Source organism: Mesoplodon bidens (assembly GCF_964165515.1).
Source record: "Mesoplodon bidens genome assembly, chromosome: 5".
NCBI lineage: Eukaryota > Metazoa > Chordata > Mammalia > Artiodactyla > Ziphiidae > Mesoplodon > Mesoplodon bidens.
In genome coordinates, this window is record NC_138161.1 from 104705063 (window position 1) to 104724772 (window position 19710).

Below are 19710 nucleotides of genomic sequence, written 5' to 3' on the forward strand. Positions count from 1 at the left end.
CAACTTCTGGAAAATAAAAAAATTTCTGTATGTCATTTAAATGAAACCCCACAGTAGATAATCTTTGGCTCTTTCTGGTCAGAAATGCTAGATATGTGCATAGTTGAGTGTCTTCTAGAGGGTAACTAATCTAGAGCCTTTAGTATTTTATAAGAAGGGTGTCTTAGTCTTTTGGGGCTGCTGTAACAAAACATCAAAGACTGAGTAGCTTATAAACAACCAAAATTTCTCTCTCACAATTCTGGAATCTGGGAAGTCCAAGATCAGGGTGCCAGCAGATTCAGCATCTAGTGAAGGCCTGCTTTCTGCTTCAAGTATGGTGCCTTCTCTCTGTGTCCTCAAATAGCAGAAGGGGTGAGGGACCTCTCTGGGATCTCTTTTATAAGGGCACTAATCCTATTCATGGGAACTCTGCCCTCATGACCTAATCACCTCCCAAAGGCTTCACTCCCTAATTCCATCATCTTGGGCATTAAGATTTCAACATATAAGGTTTGGGAGGACACAAACACTGTGAAAACATAGCAAAGGGAAATGAAGATCCAGAGATAGTGTGCCCAGCTCTAAGCCACACAGAAAGTTAGCATTGGTGCTAGGATTAGACCCAGGTTTTAGTGACTGCCAGTTCAGGAAACATACTGCCATAACATGTAACATTCTAAGAATGGACTCATATGGCATTCAAACTTGTAGGCATCGTAACTTGGTCTGTGAATTTATTTATTCATTCATCATCATTAAAGAAGGACTTATTAAGTGATTGCTATGTACCTGGCACTATAAGTGTCCATGTTTACTTTATTCTAAGTATTTGCTGTGAGCATACACACACACACACACACACACACACACACATGCAACACCAGCACTGTGAGCCATGATATCTTAGCTCATCAAAGGTCATACCTTTGGTTTGGACCTCAGTCTTCTTCACCTCAACCCTGAATGTGACCACCTCAAGGACAAGCACATCTAAAGTTTCCCAAGCAGATCAACTTCTCCTTTAAGGACTTTCAGCCCTGGAGCTTCCATACATTTTTTCTGTTACCCTGCGAGGGTGTAATTATTCACCCTCACTTTCTCTGAGTTCTGCTTTTGTTTTCACCCTAAGTCTTTTATTCTGCTGTTTAAGATGATTTCTTCTTCTAGGAGGAGAAAGGTCAGGTCTCAGCAGCCGTCTGAGAATTTATCTTAGCCATTAAGTTATCCTTTGGCTTTTTGTCTAATAATATACATTATTAATATACATTATTTTGGTCTTTCTGCACAGATATTAATTTATTGGGACAGAAAAGGATCTTAGAGATGATCTAGTTCAACTACCTGGTTTCACAGAGGATCCTTGGAGCCCAGAGAAAAGAAAATGGTTCAAGTAACTCGGCAAATTGGTGGCAGATCAATCCGTTGAATGCAGGCTTCCTAAATGCCACACAAAGTTCCACCTCTGGCACCACACTGCCCCTGAATTCTCTCTTTATAGACACTGATGATTTGTTATTAACTTTATCACTCACCTCTTCCTCAAGGAATATAACTCACAGAGTTTCTTGGTTACCCATGCCAGTAAATGGTTAATATCACTGAGTCCAAGGCCCTGGAAACTTCTGGGAGGGAGCCAGGTGAGCAAAGAGAGCAGATAAAGGCAGCACCTGCCTTGGGTTTGGAACAGCCTGGGGACACGGAGAGAATGTAAACACATTCTGCAAATCTTATTGTCTGACTCTGTGCCAGCGTCTTTTGGGTTCTTGTCATGGAAAATGTTTCCTCTGAGGTCATTCATTGAACAGAGGAGCACTGAATACCCTCCAGGGTGCCAACCCAGTCCCACCTTTTGTCCAGGTTAAATAAGCAAGGGACTAACGTTTCATGGGCCTAGAAGGGCCACCTTTCAACAATGCAGGCTGGGAGGTAGGGAAAAGGAGCCATTTAGAAAATACGCTGTGCTGTTCTGAACTGCTCTCTCCCCCTGGCTGCCCGCCCTCCTCCTTCCTCCAGTGCGGCCTCCCTCTGTTTGCTCACCCATACTTACAAGCACACGCCCTGCATTTAGAGCAAGCGTTAATGTCTGTGCTTCCTCATAAATCTCGGTTTGCTGCCTGGAGCTATGTTTTTAATTCTGTGGTGGAGCTTTGAGAGTCGAGAATGAGTAGAAAGGAGGGGCAGCGGATGGATGTAGTAATGGAAGCCGCCATTGCTCCTTCCGGGGAGCTAGATAGATTTCTCATTTGCTTCTTTGAACAGGTACTTTATACCTCAGCACAGCATCTGTGAAGGCCAGGATGGAAGGAGAGTGGGCGGGGGGCGTCGTGGGAAAAGATGTTGGCTGTCTCACACTGTGCAAAAGGATGCATGGCTTCTCTCCGAACAAAGAAGAATGTGTGGAATGAGCAAATGAACCCAGACTGGTGACCGGCTGGCATATTTTTCTACTTCAGCTAAAAATGACTTCAAGCAGAGGAGTCTGACAAAAATAATTTTTGTCTCACAAAGCTTGTAATTGAAGAAAGTTTTCCCTTCATTGAACTTGAGCTCCTCTTTGTGTTGTTAAACCATATTTATTTTCCATTATTGGTCCTTCGGCACTTGCTTGATAGCTTCTTCTGTATAAGCCTCATCGCTTCAACGTGCCTTTGCTTTTCTGGTGTAGGAAGCAAATCTTCTACTGGGCTGCTGTGATGGTTCAAAGTAGTAGTTGCTTGGGCCTTCCACCCTGCCAGCAACTGTATTTGAGTAGAATTTTGCATCTGAGTCACTGAGTAAAACGTGTAATTAACATGACTAAAGGAAGAACTCTGGTCTTTGAAAATTCTGGTCCTCAGTTTATATATCTATAAAATGAAAGAATTAGAAACACACCTCTAAGGGGCCTTCCAACTCAGACAGTCTAGGATCCTAAAAATCTCCAGCTATTATTATAAACCCTCTTCCTCTACCAAGTTCTTATGAGTCCTAATGGATCCTTTCTTTTACTTCTATACCTTTCTGTGAGGTTTAGAAATTTATCAGAAGTGAAGGGTACATTAACCTTCTTGCTTCCACTACTGTGAGAATGGAGGCCAGATCCAGTTGGTGTCTCTGAGGATAGAAAGTGCAAACAAAATAAGTTGCAATAGGTGAACTCCTTTACTTCCGTAATGGGGCTGTCAGGTTTCTATGTGTACCTGTTTAGGCCTGGGAAGCAGATAATAGTAAAATAGGCCCAGAGATCATTAGAGCATGGGCATCTGGAGTTCAGGGATTGGGTCTTATCCATTTCTCTACTTGAGATAACACACTGCACAGAGAATGTGCTAATTAAATGGTGGAATTGAAGATAGACAACTTATGAATGTTTCAGAGAACCAGCTCTAAGGTGATTTAAAAGATCATTTTTAACCTATTATAAAAGTTTTACAGAACTAGGCTTATTCAGTATGAAGAACAGAGAATTGAAATGGTGTTTTAAGGTGAATGAGAGCCTCTCTGATGGATTTAAGTTTAAGTAGAAAATTATATACATCAATACATTGATGGGAAACAGAAGCTGAACACATAAGAAATACCCTGGGACTCAGAATCAGATGAAAGAAAGGGATTAATAGGTGAAGCAGAACATAGAAGATTCCAGCACCTCCTCTGTGCTAAAGATTTGCTCCTCTGGTTTTGTCTATGTCCAGGGATCATGGTGTTTATCCTCTCTCTTTTTATTCTCTTCCATTAGTGGTTCTTGACTTGATGATCTGATTAAACCTGGTCTTACTTTTTATCTTATGTCCTGTTAACTTCATCTATTTCTATCAAAAACATTTAAAAATTGCTTATAAGTGTTGAATAAAATGAAAAAAAATAAAGACTCTAACAGTACTCAGTAAGCATTATGGTACATCATAGGGACTTAGTCGGACAGAGCCTTCCAGCATACAAAACATTTTTTCATACATTATCCTCTTGTCCCTCATGAACTTTTTGTTACCTGAAGATGAGAAAGGTGGTGTGAAATGCCCAAAGACACAGAGCTAGCGAAAGCCAGGGTTTACACTCAGAGTATGATATGGGGAAGAGAGCTACCAAGTCTTTCTTTGCTAAATAATTTGATTTTGGCATTCTTTACCTGGGACTATACTCCCACATTGATTAATTTGACCAAAGCAGCTCAGCGAGAAAGACCCAATTTTCTCACCCTGACAACGTAACATTTTTGTAATTTCCCCCTACCCTTCTAGTGCTAACTTATTTTCCTATAATCTCATAATTGTTATTGTTGAGCTTATATAAAAATTTACAGTTCCTTTTGAGACAGAGATTTTCTTTCTGACCTTTAGCTAGGATCCCTGGGCAGGTTTTTTGCCCACAGATTATGGCAGGCTCCTTAGGGCAATTCTTTTAACTCTGTGTCTATTGGAAATAAAGCTGGCTATGTTGTGTAATGGCAGGGGCTTAACTTTGAATGTATTTTGTGACTATAGCCCAGGATGGTGAAAATACCCCTAACTAAAGTCTTGAGAGACCAGGGCTCTCACCAGCTCAGCCCTGCCTGCTGAGATGCTTTGGGAAAGTTTTAGTCCTTCCTGAGTCTCAATTTTCTCATCTCCAGAAAGAAGGCACTGGGCTAAAGCTTCCTAAAGCCCTTCTGGCTCTGACATTCTACAGTTTATAAACCTTAAACTACTCTTCCACCACATGGTGGCTGATTTGTGCTTTTCCATGTTTGTAAAATAATGTGGTAGGTGCTAAAGTTTCCGAGGAGTGATGGGATAATACTGGGTGTAGGCTTTGCAGCAGATCTGTTCTACATAAGGAGGCTATTTTGATACCCCTAAATTACAGGAGCCATAATCCAGAGGCTTCTTATGGATCCTGTATGTCCTTGACAGGGTGAATGTTAGTAGCATCATGACCATAGCTGTCTACACCATTTACACAGTTACCGAGGTCATAGAATATCACCACATTGAGACACCCTGAAGGATATATGGGGAAACTGAGATTCAGAAAGAGAAATGAGCTTGCCTATAGTCGCATAGTCATACATCATTAAGTGTCAAAACCAAGACTGACACAGCACTCCCTGACCTCCTGTTCACTGCATTTTTTACTCTATTCTTGTCACCTCGGATGACCACTCTCATGGTAAGCACGAGTAACTGTTTAATAAAGCATTCCCAGGCATAAAGGCAACTATATTCTCTGCACTTTTCCTAAGGAGACATTTGACAGAATATGATAGATTTTTATAGCACTCTAGTACTAAAAGTTTTGCTGAGAAATACCACCTTAGTGTTACCTTTGGATAGACTGAGTGGTTGTAGATTTCTCTTCCCATCTATCACCTTTGGAGTTCAGGAGAGAAGGTTGGTTGAGCTTGGATGTTTAGAAGTATACTACATCTCTGAGAAAGGGCATTGCCACACTCAAATTGATTGGTTATTTAGAAATAGGGTCCCTCTTGAATTTCATGCTTAAACTTCATTTGGGGTTTCCCTAAAGTGAAAGATATAAACTGTATTTACTAGGAAAGCTATCTTGGAAGATTATTTTTTTCTTTTCTTTTATTTATTTATTTATTTATTATTAGTCTCTGCTTTACAACAAAGTGAATCAGTCATACATATACATCTGTTCCCACATCCCCTCCCTCCTGCGTCTCCCTCCCTCACACCCTCCCCATCCCACCCCTCCAGGCGGCCACAAAGCACCGAGCCAATCCCCCTGCGCCACGCGGCCACCCACCATCATCCATTCACCCCACGCCCGGCAGTGTATACACGTCCATGCCCCTCCCCCGCCCCGTCATAGCCCACCCCCCTGATATCCCCAAGCCCACCCCCAGTAGGTCTGTGTCTCTATACCTGTTTTACCCCTAAGTTCTTCATGACATTTTTTTTCTTAAACTCCATATATAGGTGTTAGCATACGGTATTTGTCTTTCTCTTTCTGACTTACTTCACTCTATATGACAGACTCTAGGTCTATCCACCTCATTAAAAATAGCTCAGTTTCATTTCTTTTTATGGCTGAGTAATATTCCATTGTATATATGTGCCACATCTTCTTTATCCATTCATCCGATGATGGACACTTAGGTTGTTTCCATCTCCAGGCTATTGTGAATACAGCTGCCATGAACATTTTGGTACATGTCTCTTTTTGAATTATGGTTTTCTCAGGGTATATGCCTAGTAGTGGGATTGCTGGGTCATATGGTAGTTCTATTTTTAGTTTTTTAAGGAACCTCCATACTGTTCTCCATAGCGGCTGTACCAATTCACATTCCCACCAGCAGTGCAAGAGTGTTCCCTTTTCTCCACACCCTCTCCAGCATTTATTGTTTCTAGATTTCTTAATGATGGCCATTCTGAATGGTGTGAGATGATATCTCATTGTAGTTTTGATTTGCATTTCTCTAATGATTAATAATGTTGAGCATTCTTTCATGTGTTTGTTGGCAGTCTGTATATCTTCTTTGGAGAAATGCCTATTTAAGTCTTCTGCCCATTTTTGGATTGGGTTGTTTGTTTTTTTGATATTCAGTTGCATGAGCTGCTTATAAATTTTGGAGATTAATCCTTTGTCAGTTGCTTCATTTGCAAATACTTTCTCCCATTCTGAGGGTTGTCTTTTGGTCTTGTTTATGGTTTCGTTTGCTGTGCAAAAGCTTTGAAGTTTCATTAGGTCCCATGTGTTTATTTTTATCTTTATTTCCATTTCTCTAGGAGGTGGGTCCAAAAGGATCTTGCTGTGATTTATGTCATAGAGTGTTCTGCCTATGTTTTCCTCTAAGAGTTTGATAGTGTCTGGCCTTACATTTAGGTCTTTAATCCATTTTGAGCTTATTTTTGTGTATGCTGTTAGGGAATGATCTAATCTCATATTTTTACATGTCCCTGTCCAGTTTTCCCAGCACCACTTATTGAAGAGACTGTCCTTTCTCCACTGTCCATTCCTGCCTCCTTTATCAAAGATAAGTTGACCATATGTGCATGGGTTTATCTCTGGGCTTTCTATCCTGTTCCATTGATCTATCTTTCTGTTTTTGTGCCAGTACCATACTGTCTTGATTACTGTAGCTTTGTAGTATAGTCTGAAGTCAGGGAGCCTGATTCCTCCAGCTCCGTTTTTCGTTCTCAAGATTGCTTTGGCTATTCGGGGTCTTTTGTTTTTCCAAACAAATTTTGAAATTTTTGGTTCTAGTTCTGTGAAAAATGCCAGTGGTAATTTGATAGGGATTACATTGAATCTGTAGATTGCTTTGGGTAGTAGAGTCATTTTCACAATATTGATTCTTCCAATCCAGTAACATGGTATATCTCTCCATCTATTTGTATCATCTTTAATTTCTTTCATCAGTGTCTTATAATTTTCTGCATACAGGTCTTTTGTCTCCTTAGTTAGGTTTATTCCAAGATATTTTATTCTTTTTGTTGCAATGGTAAATGGGAGTGTTTTCTTGATTTCACTATCAGATTTTTCATCATTAGTGTACAGGAATGCCAGAGATTTCTGTGCATTAATTTTGTATCCTGCTACTCTACCAAATTCATTGATTAGCTCTAGTAGTTTTCTGGTAGCATCTTTAGGATTCTCTATGTATATTATCATGTCATCTGCAAACAGTGACAGCTTTACTTCTTCTTTTCCAATTTGGATTCCTTTTATTTCCTTTTCTTCTCTGATTCCTGTGGCTAAAACTTCCAAAACTCAGTTGAATAAGAGTGGTGAGAGTGGGCAGCCTTGTCTTCTTCCTGATCTTAGTGGGAATGGTTTCAGTTTTTCACCATTGAGGACGATGTTGACTGTGGGTTTGTCATATATGGCCTTTATTATGTTGAGGAAAGTTCCCTCTATGCCAACTTTCTGCAGGGTTTTTATCATAAAGTGGTGTTGAATTTTGTGGAACGCTTTCTCTGCATCTATTGAGATGATCATATGGTTTTTCTTCTTCAATTTTTTAATATGGTGTATCACATTGATTGATTTGCGTATATTGAAGAATCCTTGCATTCCTGGAATAAACCCCACTTGATCATGGTGTATGATCCTTTTAATGTGCTGTTGGATTCTGTTTGCTAGTATTTTGTTGACGATTTTTGCATCTATGTTCATCAGTGATATTGGCCTGTAGTTTTCTTTCTTTGTGACATTCTTGCCTGGTTTTGGTATCAAGGTGATGGTGGCCTTGTAGAATGAGTTTGGGAGTGCTCCTCCCTCTGCTATATTTTGGAAGAGTTTGAGAAGGATGGGTGTTAACTCTTCTCTAAATGTTTGATAGAATTCGCCTGTGAAGCCATCTGGTCCTGGACTTTTATTTGTTGGAAGATTTTTAATCACAGTTTCAATTTCAGTGGTTGTCAATGGTCTGTTCATATTTTCTATTTCTTCCTGGTTCAGTCTCAGAAGTTTGTGCATTTCTAAGAATTTGTCCATTTCTTCCAGGCTGTGCATTTAATTGGCATAGAGTTGCTTGTAGTAATCTCTCATGATCTTTTGTATTTCTGCAGTGTCAGTTGTTACATCTCCTTTTTCACTTCTCATTCTATTGTTTTGAGTCTTCTCCCTTTTTTTCTTCATGAGTCTGGCTAATGGTTTATCAATTTTGTTTATCTTCTCAAAGAACCAGCTTGTAGTTTTATTGATCTTTGCTATCGTTTCCTTCATTTCTTTTTCATTTATTTCTGATCTGATCTTTATGATTTCTTTTCTTCTGTTAACTTTGGGGTTTTTTTGTTCTTCTTTCTCTAATTGCTTTAGGTACAGGGTCAGGTTGTTTACTCGAGATGTTTCCTGTTTCTTAAGGTGGGATTGTATTGCTATAAACTTCCCCCTTAGAACTGCTTTTGCTGCGTCCCATAGGTTTTGGGTCGTCGTGTCTCCATTGTCATTTGTGTCTAGGTATTGTTTTTATTTCCTCTTTGATTTCTTCAGTGATCACTACGTTATTGAGTAGTGTATTGTTTAGCCTCCATGTGTTTGTATTTCTTACAGATCTTTTCCTGTAATTGATATCTAGTCTCATAGCATTGTGGTCGGAAAAGATACTTGATACAATTTCAATTTTCTTAAATTTATCAAGGCTTGATTTGTGACCCAAGATATGATCTATCCTGGAGAATGTTCCATGAGCACTTGAGAAAAATGTGTATTCTGTTGTTTTTGGATGGAATGTCCTATAAATATCAATTAAGTCCATCTTGTTTAATGTATCATTTAAAGCTTGTGTTTCCTTATTTATTTTCATTTTGGATGATCTGTCCATTGGTGAAAGTGGGGTGTTAAAGTCCCCTACTAAGAGTGTGTTACTGTCGATTTCCCCTTTTATGGCTGTTAGCATTTGCCTTATGTATTGAGGTGCTCCTATGTTGGGTGCATAAATATTTACAATTGGTATATCTTCTTCTTGGATCGATCCCTTGATCATTTTGTAGTGTCCTTCTTTGTCTTTTCTAATAGTCTTTATTTTAAAGTCTATTTTGTCTGATATAAGAATTGCCACTCCAGCTTTCTTTTGATTTCCATTTGCATGGAATATCTTTTTCCATCCCCTTACTTTCAATCTGTATGTGTCACTAGATCTGAAGTGGGTCTCTTGTAGACAGCATATATATGGGTCTTATTTTTGTATCCATTCAGCCAATCTGTGTCTTTTGGTGGGAGCATTTAGTCCATTTACATTTAAGGTAATTATTGATATGTATGTTCCTATTCCCATTTCCTTAATTGTTTTGGGTTCGTTATTGTAGGTATTTTCCTTCTGTTGTGTTTCTTGCCTGGAGAAGTTCCTTTAGCATTTGTTATAAAGCTGGTTTGGTGGTGCTGAACTCTCTCAGCTTTTGCTTGTCTGTAAAGGTTTTAATTTCTCCATCAAATCTGAATGAGATCCTTGCTGGGTAGAGTAATCTTGGTTGCAGGTTTTTCTCCTTCATCACTTTAATTATGTCCTGCCACTCCCTTCTGGCTTGTAGAGTTTCTGCTGAGAGATCAGCTGTTAACCTGATGGGGATTCCCTTGTGTGTTATTTGTCGTTTTTCCCTTGCTGCTTTTAATATGATTTCTTTGTGTTTAATTTTTGACAGTTTGATTAATATGTGTCTTGGCGTATTTCTCCTTGGATTTATTCTGTATGGGACTCTCTGTGCCTCCTGGACTTGATTAACTATTTCCTTTCCCATATTAGGGAAGTTTTCAACTATAATCTCTTCAAATATTTTCTCAGTCCCTTTCTTTTTCTCTTCTTCTTCTGGAACCCCTATAATTCGAATGTTGGTGCGTTTAATGTTGTCCCAGAGGTCTCTGAGACTGTCCTCTGTTCTTTTCATTCTTTTCTCTTTATTTTGCTCTGCAGCAGTTATTTCCACTATTTAATCTTCCACGTCACTTATCCGTTCTTCTGCCTCAGTTATTCTGCTATTGATCCCATCTAGAGTATTTTTCATTTCATTTATTGTGTTTTTAATCGATGCTTGATTCATCTTTAGCTCTTCTAGGTCCTTGTTAACTGTTTCTTGCATTTTGTCTATTCTATTTCCAAGATTTTGGATCATGGAAATAGAATCTTGGATCAGCTTTACTATCATTATTCTGAATTATTTTCCAGTTAGACTGCCTATTACCTCTTCATTTGTTAGGTCTGGTAGGTTTTTATCTTGCTCCTTCACCTGCTGTGTGTTTTTCTGTCTTCTCATTTTGCTTATCTTCCTGTGTTTGGGGTCTCCTTTTTGCAGGCTGCAGATTCGTAGTTCCCGTTGTTTTTGGTGTCTGTCCCCAGTGGCTAAGGTTGTTTCAGTAGGTTGTGTAGGCTTCCTGGTGGGGGGGACTAGTTCCTGTGTTCTGGTGGTTGAGGCTCGATCTTGTCTTTCTGGTGGACAGGTCCACGTCTGGTGGTGTGTTGTGGGGTGCCTGTGGCCTTATTATGTTTTTAGGCAACCTCTCTGCTAATGGGTGGCGTTTTGTTCCTGTCTTGCTAGTTGCTTGTCATAGGGTGACCAGCACTGTAGCTTGCTGTTCGTTGACTGAAGCTGGGTGCTGGTGTTGAGATGGAGATCTCTGGGAGATTTTCGCTGCTTGATATCATGTGGAGCTGGGAGGTCTCTTGTGGACCCGTGTCCTGAAGTTGGCTCTCCCACTTCAGAGGCACAGCACTGACTCCTGGCTGCAGCACCAAGAACTTTTCATCTACCCGGCTCAGAATAAAAGGGAGAAAAAGTCGAAAGAAAAAATTAGTAGAAGAAAGAAAGAGAGAGAGAAAGAAAGGAAGAAGGAAAAGAAGGAAGGAACGAAAGAAGGAAGAAAGAATGAAAGAAAGGTGGGAGGGAGGGAGGAAGGACGGAAAGAGAGAAAGAAAGGAGGGAGGGAGGGAGGAAGGAAAGAAAAAGAAAGAGAGAAAGGAAGAAAGCAGGGAGGAAGGAAGGAAGGAAAGATAGAAAGAAAGAAAGACAGGAGAGAGGGAGGGAGGGTGGAAGGAAAGAAAGAAAGAAAGAAAGGGGCAGAGGGAGGGAGGGAGGAAGGGAAGTTAGAAAAAAAGAAAGAGAGAAGATAAAGTAAAATAGGATAAAGTATAAAATATAGTAGCGTTATTAAAAATAAAAAAGTAATTATTGAAAAAAAAACAAAAAACAAAAAAAAGGTGGACGGATAGAACCCTGGGACCTATGGTGGAAGCAAAGCTATACAGAGAAAGTCTCACCAGAAGCATACACATACACATTCACAAAAAGAGAACAGGGGGAATAAAATCGAAAATCTTGCTCTCAAAGTCCACCTCCTCAATTTGGGATAATTCGTTGTAAAAAGAGGAAAAGGGGAAAAAATCTTAAATCTTGTCCTCAAAGTCCACCTCCTCAATTTGCGATGATTCGCTGCCATTCTTGCACTCTACAGACGCAGGGCACATCAAGCAGACAGTGGAGCTTTAATCCGCTGCCTCCGAGGCTGGACAGAGAGATTTCCCTGTCTCTGCTCTCACAGCTCCGGGGTCTCAGCCTTGGACCTGGCCCCGCCTCTGCGCGTAGGTCGCCGAAGGGCGTCAGACAGGACGGGTTTAAAGGAGCCACTGATTCGGGGGCTCTGGCTCACTCAGGCCGAGGGGAGGGAGGGGCACGCAGTGCGGGGCGGGCCTGCGGCGGCAGAGGCCGGCGTGATGTTGCACCAGCCCGGGGCGCTCCGTGCGCTTTCCCATGGAAGCCGTCTCTGGGTCCCGGGACCCCGGCAGTGGCGGGCTGCACAGGCTCCCATGGAAGCCGTCTCTGGGTCCCGGGACCCCGGCAGTGGCGGGCTGCACAGGCTCCCAGGAAGGGGGGGTGGACAGTGACCTGCGCTCGCACACACGCCTTGTGGCAGCGGCAGCAGCAGCCCCCGCGTCCCACGCTCATCTCCGGGGTCCGCGCCTTTAGCCGCGGCTCGCGCCCGTCTCTGGAGCTTCTTCTTTTTTTTTTTTTTTTTTCCGGTATGTGGGCCTCTCACTGTTGTGGCCTCTCCCATTGCAGAGCACAGGCTTCGGACGCGCAGGCTCAACGGCCATGGCTCACGGGCCCAGCCGCTCCGCGGCATGTGGGATCCTCCCAGACCGGGGCACGAACCCGTGTCCCCTGCATCGGCAGGCGGACTCTCAACCACTGCGCCACCAGGGAAGCCCTCTCGGGCTCCTTTAAGCAGCACTCTTAATGCCCTCTCCTCGCGCACCAGGAAACAAAAGGGAAGAAAAAGTCTCTTGCCTCTTCGGCAGCTCCAGACTTTTTCCCCGGACTCCCTCCGGGCTAGCCGTGGCGCACCAACCCCTTCAGGCTTTCTTCCTGCCGCCAGCCCCAGTCCTCTCCCTGCGCTCCGACCGAAACCTGATCTATCTTGGAAGATTTTCATTGCCTTTGAATAAAAGCAAAATTGCACCCAGCACATAAATTGGCATATGAAGCGTAAATAATTATATCGTGCAAGTTGTTTTAAGGGACTCAAGACAGAATTCTCCATTAACTAGCATGCATAGAATATTCATTGAGCTTAGGGCTTATTACCAGGCCAGTGGAAAAAAAAAAGAATGAAGGAAAGTACCGGGGGTGGGGGGGAAGATAAATGTCAGTATAGCAGCTGAGAAAATGAAGGGTTAGAAAGGGAACTTTAGAGGTATTTATGATGTTTTTATTTTCCTCTCTCTTCTTTTTCTTTCTTTTTTCCCCCTTTCTTGGCAAAGGATTAAGTACAAAAAAGGTGGGTATCAGCCTTCAAACATAATCATCAAGAATCTGAGAACTGAGCAGCAGAATGAGCCAGGCTCTTTTCTTACTTCCCTTTTGAAAGAAGAAGCTGAGGAATCAGCCCGTTGGGGTGTTATATGCATACGTGTGAGATTGTGTTTATAGACATTTCTACACGGATAAGCATTCAGAAACCACAGTGACATTCCCAGAGGAATCCTGTCCTTAATACAGGAAGTGACAGCTTTGTGAAGGCATCACAATTGAGCTCTGGTTTTGCCTTGAGGTCTGGTTTTTCCTTCTAGATCCCAGGATTTAATTTCTAGAAGAAACGAGAGCTCCGTGATGTTCCATGGGGCTGCTTAGAATTACAGGCAACTTAGTTTTAAAGCTTGTTGAACGCAAAGCACCTGAGCTAGGCTTAATCTCCAGGGACCTCTTTTGCATTCAGAGATGTCTAAAACCATAAACCATAAATTCTGATGGGTACATGCAAAAGCAGAGGCCACAGAAATTACAAATTTGTTATCCAGTGTGGCCACATTCCCCTGACACAACTTTCCTCCTATCACCACTCCCAAGCTGACTTTCTCTTGCTTTGTATTTGGGTTTACCAGATGACCAGGCTTGTGCTATAACAGACGGTTACTGCCTCCTACAAAATGTGGGTCAGGACTGTGACCAGGCATAGTCTTCCTATGAGCTCTGATGTGTTTGTTGCTGCAATTTTGGTAGAAGGAATGTGTGCAGAGAATAGAGAACCATGAGACATAGAAGCTGAGGTCACAGGGTATTTTGAATTGGTCATCAACCCTCTTAAAGATCAGGCATACCCTCTTGGGAAGGTCCCAGTTCTTCCCAGTTCTTGGGAAGTCCCAGTTCTTTTCTCAGTCATTTCTTGCCTGAGTTTACTGCTTAGTGGATACTGTAGTTGTAGTCATTTTCCTTCTCCTCAAAACTGTCTTCCATGTTGATGATGTCTTCCATGTTTCAGTTCCTGTCCCACCACCTTGACTCTTCCTTTCTCTTTTAACTTTGTCCATCAGAATACTGGCATGAGTTCAGTATCCATATTTCCAGCCATGACCTCTGTCCAGAGCACCAGAGTCACATTTCCAACCGGGCATTTACCCACAGAACTCTCAACAACATCTTGAATTCATCATGTTTGAAACCAAATCCACTCTTTTCTTCTCACCTCCTAAATTCCCTGGAGTAATTTAACTAGTTGGTCAGCCAATTATCTCAGCATCAATACAAAGGCTGACTGGGGCATTACATTCCCTTCCCACACTTTTCTGTTTGTTTTAATCTAATGAAAATGGCTAATCTAAAGAAAAACTCCTTTCTTGCAGGAGACAAGGAGAAGGCCTTAGGATCTACTGGGGAAGTCCAAAGCAGCAGTCACTATTATCCGGTTGGAACCCGTGGTCCACTGAGGTGCCTTTTGCTACCTTCACTGAGCACCCTATGAAATACACCAGTGAGACGTTTCTCGACATCTGCAAGGTAGGAGACAGCTTGGGCATCACTCTCCAATTAGCTTTTTGGTGAAGATATGTGCTTTTAAACCATGTACTGTTAAAAAAAAAAAGATACAACCTGAGGTTTATATAGATAAAAGCTATAATAGGTTTATAGGACTTTTTCAGTAAACAGTAGAGCTGTTTTATATTTGAAAAAAATATATATCAATATTTATAGTAACCATACCACTGCTGTTTCCTCTTTGCTAATCTCTGAGCAAAAATTGTAGTGTAATATTGTTTTAAAATTGCAGTAGTATTGTTTGTCTGTGTTTATTGCTTACAGGGTACATAAAATTTTCTGTGTATAATTAAATTCAAATTATTTTATTCAAAGAAGGAATGTGGAATAGTGTGAAATATGAAGTCAGATATGGCTCGGTGGTCATGTTTAAGTCACTTTTTTTCTCTGGGCCTTGGTAGTCTCATCTCTAAAATGGACACAATGAAAAACTGCCCTTCCTCTCAACCTCACTGGGCCATTATAAGGTTAAATGGGATAAAGCATATATAAATGTTCCATAAATCGTAAAGCAATTAAGAGTTATTTTTAATGTCTTTAAATTTCATCTACCCGAGCAAACTTAAAAGTCATTAGTGGCAGGGAGGTCCCCTTCTACTATTGTTTCATCTTCCTTAGGGAGACTTAAGCAGTCTTTGGACACTCTGAGTAGTCAGGAAGTAAAACACCTGGAGCTGTAAATGCAGTGAAAGAGCAACCTGTATACTTTCGACAAAACCAGATGTACACATAGGAGAGTGCTTACGGCCTAGAAATTCTTGCCTTCTCTGTTCTCTCTAAGTTTATCTTTATATGCTGTCTTTCACTTCAGAATAGCATAACTTTATTTGCTATAAATTCAAAACATGACAATCTACATCTAAAGTCCTTCTGTGGTTGGATGGCATACATTACATTTCTTGCCTTATTCTACACACATTTATTCATACAAGTGAATATGTATATGTATAAACAAATATTTTTAATTGGTAAGTTCCCTATTTTATAAAAAAGGATCTGAGGCAAAATGTATGTGGTTAGAGGCTAGATGGGGCCTCCATTCACCCTAAGATGTAGGTGAAGTTGGCTTGAATCCCATTCTGTTCAATTGTCCTCTCAAGATTTATGCAGATGTCCTCAGGGGCTTCTGGTCTCCAGGTTTGCCTCTGACACCAAGCTCTTGAAGGCACTAAATTAGTTCTTTGTATGGATCGTTTGCTCGTCTCCCTGTTATACTCCTATTTCACGATGCCTCAACCCATGCATCAACATCAGCCCCTAGCCTGACTCTTAACCACCCAAAATCAACAATAACAAAAAACCAAAATGAAAACCAGAAAGAACAACATAACACTGACACAAAGGCATTTATATGAGAGTAGACTCACTGAGGACTTCTGGGAGATAGAGTGGGAGTTTACATCACAATAATGCCCCAAAATTCAAATGGAATATCTGTTCTCCTTATTTATTAATAATAATGCTCAGATGCATCGCTTCATAATCTCCTCACCTTTCCTCTCTATGCTGCTCTTGTTCTTCCCCAAACTCCTGTTCTTTTTCTCTTTCTTATTTAAAGTGCAGTCATTTATCTGTTTCTTTTTTTTTAACACTTGTTAATCCAACTGAAAGAACTTAATAATGTATGTTTCCAAAGCCATTTCCTGCCTTTAAAGGAAAACTGGTTCTAATAATTAATTTAATATATATTTTGAAGTAGTAGTAATTCTTTTTATTTTAAGTCAAAAATAAATACCAACTGCCTGGGTTATTATGTCCATCACTTCCTGGGCAAAGTCTTCTCTTATTTCTCATATCTGGTGTGTTTATGCCCTTATTCTCTCAGTGTCCTTTGCTGGAAGAAATTCAGGGTAAAGGGTTAAAAAAGAAATTGTATGAACTACAGAGATATGCCACTGCATTACTCTAATACTTGATAGTGCTTTATTGTTTTTCTGTCATACAGAAATAAAATTAAATAATTTAAAAGGAAGCTAAAAAATAAAATATCAAAAGGGGAATGGAAAAAAAGGGGAATGGAATAACTGTTCCCCAAATGCCCATAAACACAATTAGCAGACTGGAGCATTAAGTTTTGCCCAAGACTTCCTATCAGCCAAGGCTAAAGGGGAAACTTGATGTTCATATAGCTCTCCTTGGATGGAAGAAAGAACAACAGGTGTGTGTGTGTGTATGTGTGCACATGCATGCATGGGTATGATCCCCATGAGTGGTTGGTTAGTTGGTTGGTTTCCAGTCAATCAAACTACGTTTTGAATCTGTTAAGTGTATTTTCTTTAAGGCTTTTCTCATTAAATTATTGTTTTAAAGTCTTTATTTCATTCCTGAAAACAGTCTGGAACTTTCATTTGCCAAGCCATTTCTCAGTTAAAGGCCACCCCGAGTCCCAGCTCCCTAAGAAAACAAGTGATCTCAGTGTGGGATATGAGATGATGTCTACTCTGATCCAGTTCTTTGTGTCTTGGTTTCTCTTTTGTTGTTGGGTTTTATGTCACAAAGTTATTTGTGTTTAGGACATTTTCCAAAATTGGCTGATTAATATTCAGTTTTATTAATGTAAAAGTATAAATAAGAAGAACAGTAATTCTGGGGATATAGAATCTTTTGTATGAATATTTTGACATAATAAGATTTTAAAAGGGTGATATAAACTAGTTTTTTCATTTCCCCTATGAATGAAATAGGAAAAAGTAGAAGAACACGGGGGAAATGCATAACTAAATAAAATACTTGAAGCAATTTAATTCAATTTAGCAAACCTATTATGGCAGAGGAGAGGGAATCATGTACAGCTGAGATATCCACAGTCAAAAATTTCAAATTATTTACAATCTAATTGAATAACTTATTTTTAAAAGTACTTTTATAAAATTCATGTTTTTGTTTTTACTCAGAGTCTTTTCTTCTACAGAACCTGGACTCTCTCTATTTAACAAATGTTCTCTGGTACCTAAAATGTGCAGCTATTCTGATTGTTGTTAAGAATACAAACATAGGGCTTCCCTGGTGGCGCAGTGGTTGAGAGTCCGCCTGCCGATGCAGGGGACACGGGTTCGTGCCCCGGTCCGGGAAGATCCCACATGCCGCGGAGCGGCTAGGCCCGTGAGCCATGGCCGCTGAGCATGTGCGTCTGGAGCCTGTGCTCCACAACAGGAGAGGCCACAGCAGTGAGAGGCTCACGTACCACAAAAAAAAAAAAAAAAAAAAAAAGAATACAAACATAAATGAGACAAGATTCTTGCCTTTGTGGAAGGCATTGCTTAATAGAGGAGGCAGATAAAAATGCAAAGATTTTAAAATAAGTGCTAAAGAACTGAAACAGAGTTTGGATCAGATGAAGAGAATTGGAGATAGTTGAAGGTACATGCAGTATCTTAGACACAGACAGTTTAGCTGGAGTTTAATCTTGTATATTTCCCACCATAATTGTATTGGCTCAGATGATAGGTATAAGGACCTAAACTAAGTTAGGAGTGCTAGGAATGGAGAGAAGATGAAGAGATTTTGAGATATTCAGGGTATCAATGGAAGACAGTAACTGGCATGATATGGTAGGTGAAGGAGAAGAAGGAATCAAAGATGACATGGTCTGGTTTGGGTAGGTGATGATTCCATTAATTTGAATGGGGAAAACTGAAAAAAGAGTAGGTTTAAAGGTTCAGTTGAAGACATGCTGAGTTTGAAAGGTCCATGGAATGTGGGGTTGAGTTGGTTGCCAGGCAGTTAGAAATTTAGGTCTGTCTGAAGCTCAGGAGAGAAAGTTGAGCTGTTTATATAGGTTTCAGACCACACAACACTGGGTCGAATCTGAGTGATGGGGTTGATTGGTCAGAAAATTACCTGAGGAAGAGGAATTAATGGAAAAAATTGCATTCAAATTCAAATTTATGCTATCTCTAAGTCTTTCAGCACTGATATAAGAAAATTACTGTCAAATTTATGAAATACTAGGTCAAAATACATTACTTCTTTTACCCATCTCACTAACTCTATTTCACTTCTATATCCGGTAAGTGTGATGGTCAAATGGCTTCTTTCCAGACATTCTTGCTTATCTCCAAGCTTTACCAACTTTTTTCAACTTGTGCATACACATACTTTGCATTACTCATATAAAACAGTTGTGAAAATAGGAAATAATATTTTTGGTATTGATTTTATATTATAAGACATAAAATGATCTCATCAATTATGTAATTACACTTTATATTTATTGATTACAATTTGCATGTGTTCATGTAATTCAAGTAACAAAAACCCTTTGAAGGCAAGATGCTATCTCCACTTTAAAAGTGAAGGTACTTAGAGTGACTAAGTGAATTGACTGAGGTATTATAATAATAACTGTATTTCCATACCCAAACAATTTGCAAATGCTCAGGGAAATAGTTAAAAACCAGAAAGAACTCTGTGTGTGTGTGTGTGTGTGTGTTCATAGTCATTGCTATGATATAATATATGATACTTTACAACCAAGGTTAATTATTCTCAATTGTTTCATCCACTTTATATTTGCAAATTTTAGCATTATCTTTCCTCTTTTAACCATTTGTAAGAGAATCAGTTTTGTTTGCCCAATGGGCAGCAAGCCAAACGCTTAGATGCCGAGGTTTTCAGCAGAGAAAGGGTTTATTCACAAGGCAGCCAAGCAAGGAGATGGATGAACAGATCTCAAGTCAGCCTGCCCAAAGACAAGGGGCTTGGGATATTTATAGGATAAAGAAACAGGGTGGTCTGGGGCATGGGGAAAGGTGATTGGAGGCAAGAAAACACTGAGGTAATCTGTGTTCTCTGCAGGCGTATCGGAGTCACATTCTTCTTCTTAGAGTGCTTATTCAGAAAATGATGATGTTGGTATAATCTGAGGTGGAGTTTTTGGCCTTCTGACATCAAAAGGTCTTCCTCTGGACACTTACACAGTGGAACGGTCGGTGGCCTCGACCAATGTGAACTGCATAAGACTAGCTCCATGTTCCTGAAAAACAACTTAAGCCACCAT

At 40.3% G+C, this 19710-nt stretch overlaps 1 protein-coding gene across 1 annotated transcript in view; it reads left to right on the forward strand.

The window, feature by feature from the left end:
• Window positions 1-19710, forward strand: part of TPRG1 (tumor protein p63 regulated 1) — a gene marked incomplete at its 3' end in the record, with an annotated part of 116739 nt that overhangs the window by 89583 nt on the left and 7446 nt on the right. Inside the window, exon 4 of the mRNA XM_081235267.1 lies at window positions 14519-14672. Within this exon, the coding sequence (XP_081091393.1) occupies window positions 14519-14672 (154 nt within the window). The remainder of the gene's footprint in view (window positions 1-14518; window positions 14673-19710) is intronic.